General features: G+C 53.6%; 2 protein-coding genes across 2 annotated transcripts; both read right to left on the reverse strand.

The window, feature by feature from the left end:
* Nucleotides 1-98: 98 nt before the first annotated feature.
* LOC146174913 (uncharacterized) lies at nucleotides 99-3,710 on the reverse strand. The gene is made up of 2 exons (XM_084584142.1): nucleotides 3,358-3,710; nucleotides 99-436 (listed from the first exon to the last, which is right to left on the reverse strand). Exons 1-2 carry the CDS (start codon nucleotides 3,390-3,392, stop codon nucleotides 118-120), a joined length of 354 nt encoding a protein of 117 aa, XP_084440268.1. The 5' UTR covers nucleotides 3,393-3,710; the 3' UTR covers nucleotides 99-117.
* A 98-nt stretch (nucleotides 3,711-3,808) lies between these two features.
* LOC146174914 (uncharacterized) lies at nucleotides 3,809-5,799 on the reverse strand. Its single transcript, XM_084584143.1, has 2 exons — nucleotides 4,213-5,799; nucleotides 3,809-4,148 (listed from the first exon to the last, which is right to left on the reverse strand). Exons 1-2 carry the CDS (start codon nucleotides 4,524-4,526, stop codon nucleotides 3,857-3,859), a joined length of 606 nt encoding a protein of 201 aa, XP_084440269.1. The 5' UTR covers nucleotides 4,527-5,799; the 3' UTR covers nucleotides 3,809-3,856.
* Between the last annotated feature and the right edge of the window lie 2,248 nt (nucleotides 5,800-8,047).

Genomic DNA, 8,047 nt, shown 5'->3' on the forward strand with positions numbered 1-8,047 from the left:
CTGAGGTTGGTCGCCTAGGTTGGCCCGGTGAGTTTCAGTCGGCCATTTTGGCAAGGGCCGAGCGCGGGCCGACCATAGGCTTGCCGCTTGGGGTAGTGCCTGGTAGGTCAAGTGGTTCTATGTGGCTAGTGGACGGCCGTGGTAAGCTCGGAGATCGGCCACGTTGACTGGTCCGGCTTCTCGACCACCCTGCACATGGCGAATAAAGTAAGAAAGCCGAGACGCGCGCTTTGTTATCGTGTAAGGGCCAGTCCATCGTGGAGCGAGAGAAGCAGCAAACCCTTTTGCTGCATCACTTAGTGGGTGCGTGCGGCGAAGGACTTTGTCGCCGACTGTGAATTCCAAAGGTCGCCTTCCCTTGTTGTACTGGTTACAGTGTTCCAGGCGGGCAAGGTCCAGGTTTTCCCTTGCCTCCTTCAGAGTCTCGGCCAAGCGGCTGGAAAGATCATGAGCAAATTTAGAATGGCTAAGACCCGGTAAATCAGAGCCATTCAGAGCATGCTCAATAGGGAACCTGAGCTCACGACCAAGGAGAATGGCCGCTGGCGTAAAACCTGTTGACCGGTTTACCGTGGTTCTTGTGGCGAAGGCCATCTCCTGGATACGAGCGTCCCAGTCCTTGTGTCGCTCCGTGAATGCCACCATCATAGTCTTGAGATTTCGATTCACTCGCTCTGTAATGTTTGCTTGAGGATGGTAGGGCGTAGTCTTTTTGTGCTGCACGCCAAGAACTTTGCAAGTGGCAGTGAATATCCTACCGGTGAAATACGTGGCATTATCAGTGATAAGCTGAGCTGGGAAACCAAAGCGAGTGAATGTTTCTAGTAGCTTATCCCAAATTATTTTCGAGTCTAGCCTACTCAGGGGATACAGTTCTACCCATTTCGAGAAATGATCAGTAATTACTAACAAGTAGCGATTCCCTTTCACTGATCTGGGATAGGGACCCATTATGTCGCAAGCTACAATTTCCCATGGGTATCGGCTCTCTACAGATTGCATGAGGCCCGGTGGTTTTCCTCCCCTTGGCTTCGCGGTCTGGCAGGTATGACAAGTGCGGACGAATGTCAGGACATCCCTTCTCATGCGGGGCCATGTTGCAACGCGACACAATTTGTCATATGTTTTCTTGCCATCGCTGTGACCTGCGAGGCGTGTATCGTGGAAGTACTCTAGAAAATGCTTACGTAGGCCCTTAGGAACGACCACACGAAATGCGGACTCACCACTGTCGGTGTCCGCAGCAGGTATATACCGCAGGATCAAACCATCTTCTGCTTCCACGTAGCAGTCATAGCTTCCGTTAAGCTCCCGGCTCCCTGCAGGGCTGGCGCTGTTCAGGCTTTGGCGTATCTGGTTGCACTGGTCGTCTGAAAGCTGAGCGTCAAGGAGCTGTTGACGGGACACCAGTGTGCCCCAGGTGTCGGCAGGAGCTGTCACAGCATGGACCGCGGGCGCTCGCTCTCCCTCGCCCGGGAGTGGAGCTCGTGACAGGGCGTCGGCCACTTTGTTGAAAGTGCCTCTTCTGTATTCTATCCTGTAATTATACTTTTGGAGAGCGAGTGACCAGCGGGCCAGACGGCCAGCTGGATTTTGCAACCTCGAAAGCCACGATAGGGCCTGGTGGTCGGTCTGAATAGTGAATTCTGCACCATCCAAATACATGTCAAATTTCTTGAGGGCAAACACAATCGCGAGACACTCTTTCTCTGTCACAGTATAGTTCCTTTCCGGTGCCGTCAGTGTATGACTAGCAAATGCCAATGGGCAAAGCTTTCCTTGATGTTCTTGAAGCAATACCGCCCCAATTCCGTACTCACTTGCATCCGTTTGTACCGTGAATGGCCGGTTAAGGTCTGGAAGCCGCAGGCGTGCAGTATCCGCGATGGCTGCAGACAGTGAACGGAATGATCCCTGCTCGGCTTCTGTCCATGACCAGCGGGCACCCTTCCGGAGGAGCTGATGGAGGGGTCGCGCCAGGTCAGCGCAGTTCGGGATGAAGTGGCGGTAGAATCCCACCATGCCCAAGAAACGCTGGAGGCTCTTTATGTTGTTTGGTGGGGGGAGCTGCAGAATGGCTTGAAGCTTCTCTTCATCCGGGCGAACTGTGCCCTGTTCCACCATGAACCCAAGAAGATTGATTGTGCTTGTCACCAACTGAACTTTGCCGGGGTTAATGGTGATGCCCGCCTTCTGCATTCGTTGAAGGACATTCGTTAGATGACGGAGGTGCTCTTCTAAGCTTTCTGAGAACACTACTACGTCATCCATGTAGGCCATAGCGTAGTTAAATTTAGCGTCTCCAAGCACAATATCCATCACCCGTTGAAAAGTAGCTGGTGAATTGCACAACCCGAAAGGCAAGCGCACAAATTCGAACAGTCCCCGGTGGCAAGTGAAAGCCGTTTTCTCAATGTCGCAGTGGTCAATCGGGATTTGCAGAAATCCCCTACTGCAGTCGAGAGTTGTAAAAAATTTTGCTGACCCAAGTGAGTACATGACAGAGTCAACAGACGGGAAAGGGTAAGAGTCTCGCACTGTCACAGCATTCAGACGTCGATAATGGACACACAAACGTGCTGTTCCATCCTTCTTAGGCGCGAGAACAACAGGAAACGCCCAGGGGCTTTTTGATGGTCTCACCGCACCGGTAGCCACCATTTCGTCGAGAGCCCCATCCAGCAGCGCTCGCTTGTGGACACTCAAGGGCCTTGGATTGAATCTGATAGGACGAGCATCGCCGGTGTCAATCCTGTGGGTTAGTACGTTGGCCTTCCCCGGAGCCTCCGTGAACATTGCTGCAAAGGGCCTGAGCATTGTCTCGATTCTGCTTTTTTCCGCTGGTGACCCCGTGAAGGAATTCAAAACGGTTAGAATACCACAGCCTGTGATATTGGCCGAATGGCCGTTCGTGGCAAGCAACTGTGACTGTGGCTCAGCGGCCTTAGTCTTGAACTGAAATGCTTCTGTACCGGTGCCATACCGATAGGTTCCCTTACTGAGATCTATCACGATTCCTGCCTTCACTATGAAGTTACGGCCTAGTATGACTGGCCAGGATAGTCCGGGGAGGTGTAAGAAACGCTGTCTAATCTTTCGACCATTTATAGCAACTGTTAGGCGGGCTGCTGAGGTTGCGGGTACTATGTGAGTCGACGCCATACGAAGGTTAGTGTTTACACTCCGCAACCGGACACATTTTGTCTCGCAGGAATTTTTCACCTGATCGCCGAAGACTGACACTGTAGACCCTGTGTCTAAAAGGGCTGGAAGCTCCAGTCCGGCCATTTTGACCAAGACCAGCGGGGTCTTGTCTGGTTGGCATTCCTCAAAAGAAGTTGACGGGACTGCACTCACCGAGTGTTTGTAGGGCTTCTCGGGGTCCGCCTCATGCGCAGGTGGTGACAATGGTACCTGTGTCGAAGACACCTGGGTCTGTGGCACCTGGTTCGATTCAGGCAGGAAAGGTAGCGACTGGATCAGCTCTCCCGGTGGTTGGCCACGTCTGTGCGGCCTGGCCGCTGGATGGTGCGATGACCAAAACACCCTCCCCTGTGTTGTCCTGGATCTGCGAATCGGAGGACAAGTTGTGCCCGGAGGCGACGCCCGCTTCTCACCTGATGGCGACACCGTTGCACCCGGTGGTGACACCCACGTTGCACCCGGTGGTGACACCCACGTTGCACCCGGTGGTGACACCCACGTTGCACCCGGTGGTGACACCCACGTTGCACTGGTAGGAGACGTCCGCCTTGCACCCGGTGGTGACACCCACGCTGCACCCGGTGGTGACACCCACGTTGCACTGGTAGGAGACGTCCGCGTTGCACCCGGTGGTGACACCCACGCTGCACCCCTAGGTGACGTCCACGTTGCACCCGGTGGTGACACCCACGCTGCACCCGTAGGTGACGTCCACGTTGCACCCGGTGGTGACACCCACGCTGCACCCGTAGGTGACGTCCACGTTGCACCCGGTGGTGACACCCACGCTGCACCCGTAGGTGACGTCCACGTTGCACCCGATGGTGACACCCACGTTGCACCCGATGGTGAATGGTAGCCGGCAGCCGCTGTAGGAGATCTCCGGGATTTGCGCGCTCTGACGTGGGGTGTCCCAACTGCTGCCACACAAGGGGTACCCGCGCCTGCGTATGGCAAGAAGACACGGGGCCCCGTCTGACCTGTCGCCCCATGAAATCGGCTTGTCACCTGAGTAGACGCTTCAGGGCTTGTGACTCCGTGCAAGTCGCCAGCCTCCGTACGGCAGCCTGGCGTCTCCAGGCTGCGTGCTGCCGATGATCCAGGCCACGCACAGGACGGCTCAAGGCAAGTCTCTGCAGGGGGAGGTGGTTTGTACTGGAGCTCCGCCAGGAAAGATGCCTCGATGCGGGATGCTTCTCTAGCCATGTCATCGAAGTCCGCGAACTGGCGACGCCGGAGATATGGCTGGTACCTTGGATGGCACCGATGTATAGCATGAGCCACCTTCTCTGGTTCCGGAACTGCAGGATCTGCCCGCTCATGCAGCTCTTGAAAACTGCGCAAAAACTCTAGCAAACCCTCGCTTTCGCCTTGCGTCCTGGTGCAAAGCTCGTCTTTCATACGGATGTCATAGTCAGGCGGCAAAAACTCTTCTCGAAAACGGTCTATAAAATCCTGCTTTGTTGCGAACGGCCGCTGTCTACGCCTCCAGGTTGCTGCGGAACCTACCAAAGCTACGGGAAGCACACGCGTGACCAGAGCGCTGTCCGAAATTGCCATTGCCATCTGATAATCGTCGATTTCATAGAGAAAATCGCACACAGATTTCTTATCGGCGTATCCTTCAAACCTTGGCACGGCCAAATTCAGCCGCAGCTGATTATCGCGATACAAGGGAGTGGGCGTTAACGAAACTGCCTCGCTTCCTACCATTTCTCTGAAATGTGCCTTTGATTCCAGTAGCTCGTTCAGGAGGCCAAGAATTCCGCTACAAATGTCCGACGGTTTGCTTTTCCCGTCTTCTGAGTGCTCATGCTCGGAACCCGCCCGTGTGGGAGGCCGAACTGTCTCCGTTAACTGGGCGCTTGCACACGGTAAGTCCGACATCGCTACGCACGAAACTGCATGAACCTCAAATTGGTACACTCGCGGGGCAAGCCAAAGCTCGAGTAGAAATCACGTTGGGCGCCAAATGAAGGCTCCGCCTTCTAGAATACGGGTTCGCGAGCGATGGTCTCGCCCGACGAGTGAAAACCAAGTCTTTCTTAAAAACACCGGTTTATTCCGGATCAACAGAAAAGTATAAAATAGAAAAGAAACAGCATTGGTCAAAACTGCGCTGGAAACATGCCGTCGAAGTTCGCGACAATGGACTACGATGATAAAACGGAACAAGGGTCAGGGCTTCACCGCGACAACACAAAGCACACTGCGGCGCGATGGGCGAGTAATAGGGCCAAAGCGTTGATCACGGTACAAGAACATTGCTACTCGCGTGGCAGCACTCACGCTAACACTCCTAAGGCTTCCTTGAAGGCGCCGCTTCCGTCTTCGCCTCGCAGGACTCCGCTCCGTCGTCCGTGTACATCCCGCCGGCTTGGGACGCTGCCACGCCGCCCTTCTGTGGCCGGCCTCCCGGCGAAAAAGCCCCGAACCTTGCTTCCAACGCGCTTATCTACCCTCTGTCTCGCGCCGATAACATGCCGCCCCCGCTCCGGGCAGCTCGCTCATGCGTACTCGCGCTGCCCGGGCGGACACCAACACAAACAGAAAAAAGCGCGCGCGGTTCGAAACGCTAAAAGGGGCTGTGGGGCCCCACACTGTGTACTGCAATATCTCGGAGAACAAGGGCTCGCATGTTAGACCGAGAAATCGGAACTTCTTCGAGTGTGGAGAGGCAAACAAAAACCGGACCGTCCCAACCGGTGAGGACTCGATACTAAACATCTACCTGGAAGGAATGCCAATATCAGAAAGGACAAAAATAAGAATTTTGCGCATGTGAGTTTAGTCCAACCAACGCAGTACTGACACCTTTACACTGCTCAAAGCAACAACGATATAATAAGCACATATGATCACCCGAATGACCAACAGGCGGCATGGCGTGCGCGAAGAGGACACGCTAAAAGTTGTCTGAAACATTCTAGTTAGCCGAAGTATTTACAAACTACCTTACCAGTGCCTCAACAACAGTGAAATAAAATAAGCGGATACCCTGCAACGCAAAGCGTATAAGAAAGCGCTCCGACTACCTTTCAACACGTCTACAAAAAAACTACGCCAGGCGCAGCTTGAGTAAAAAACACTCCAGCTTCTGCAGGCAACGACTGGAAGAGCGCTTTTACAGACTCAGTGCGAGCAGATGCCAGAAATGGTGAGGATGAAACGATTCCCGACGAATCTCGCAAGTTCATCAAGGTAGATCCAATCCTGAAGAATATTGCGCGAAACCTTCAAAAGTGTACTTGTTTTTTTTTTTTTAACAGCCAGCGGCATACGGCATTATCACTCTGATTCTGGATCGCGTATCAGTTCTGTATTCTTTGTTTGTTAATGCTCGATTTCGACAGTCCCACCCTTATCAGTTCGGTTGTAGCCCAAGACGCACCCAGATCTGTCTCGAATTTCGGCCACTCGTGTGTATTTCTACTATGTTCCAGCTTGTGCTGGTAGCAGTTTGCGACGTTATCTAGATTGTTCTGAGCAGCCTTTAAATTGAGCGTTGACGAGTGTGACGAGTGTTCTTTGTTCGACGATGGAAGAGCAGGTTTGTTGCTATCGCCGCCGCCGAGTTGCTTAGTTTTTTTGCGGACGCAAGTCAGCCCAATAAAGAGTTTCTTCAGTGCAGTCACCGACTCTTCATATGTGTCATCGACCTTGTCACCACCACGTGACATCTGGTGGAGGTGCTGTCATTGATTCTTCAAGCGATGACCTCAGCCTTTTTCATTCGATCTGAAAGACCAGCCTAAAGGTCACCGAGCCAGCCGCCGACTCCAAGGCCTACAACCCGAACAAGGTCTGCTGCCTTCACGCGTGTGACTCCGGAAGGCATCAACGTTAGAAATGGCCCAGTCAATAGCACCAGTTGTCTTCGTGCAGCCCAGGGAGCCCCCCATCTTCCAAGGATTGCACAGTGATGAGGCGGAAGACTGGATGGACCTTTTCAACCGTGTGCCAGAATTCAACGGCTGGAACGACGCCGCGAAACTCCGGCAAGTCTACTTTGCTCTTCAAGGACATGACCAAGTTTGGTTCGAAAATCATGAGGAAGCTATGAAGGATTGGGTGATTTTCAAAAAAGCGTTTTTGACCACCTTTGCACGTTCTGTTCGAAAGGAAAGAGCTCAGACCCTTCTCCAATCAAGAGTTCAACTTCCTAACGAGCCGGACCTGGCGTACGTTGAGGAGATGAAGCGCCTCTTTCGCCGTGCCGACCCTAACATGACCAAAGTGAGAGAGTCAAATGTTTACTGCGAGGTGTTAAAAAATCGCTTTTTGCAGGCCTTGTCCGAAATCCGCCAAAAACCGTGGCGGAAATTGAGATGGAAGCGTCTACTATCGAGAAGACGTTACACACCCGCATTCGCCACTAGGGGCGAGCACTTCAGCCGGACTACTCAAGCCCCTACCCCAGCGCATCTGCATGCGGACAGAACCTTCGGGACCTCATCAGGGAGATCGTGCTAAAGGGGCTCCGCCAATTGATGCATCATCGCAACAACCCCAGGTGGCGACGCTCGCGGACGTCGTCCGTGAAGAAATAAGTCCAGCAGGCGCTGGGCGTTCCTCAAACGACGGCTGCGACTATTCCAGCACAAGAGGCAACAGCGATGAACTACGCTGCTGCATTACGTCGACCTGCGCCCCGAAGTGATGACTTTCCGAGCCCTCGCCGCTACCGTTCTGTTCCTGAAAACCGCCCTTGGCCCCCACCCACCAAACCTACCAACGACCCCCAAGCCCTAGGAAGCGCGACGCCTGGAGGACAGAAAACAACCGGTTATTATGCTTCCACTGCGATTTCCTTTTCTATTAGGAAAAGGAAAGCTCCGAAGCA

The sequence above is a fragment of the Amblyomma maculatum genome, chromosome 11 (assembly GCF_055883805.1).
Source record: "Amblyomma maculatum isolate TAMU_Amacu chromosome 11, ASM5588380v1, whole genome shotgun sequence".
Classification (NCBI taxonomy): Eukaryota; Metazoa; Arthropoda; class Arachnida; order Ixodida; family Ixodidae; genus Amblyomma; species Amblyomma maculatum.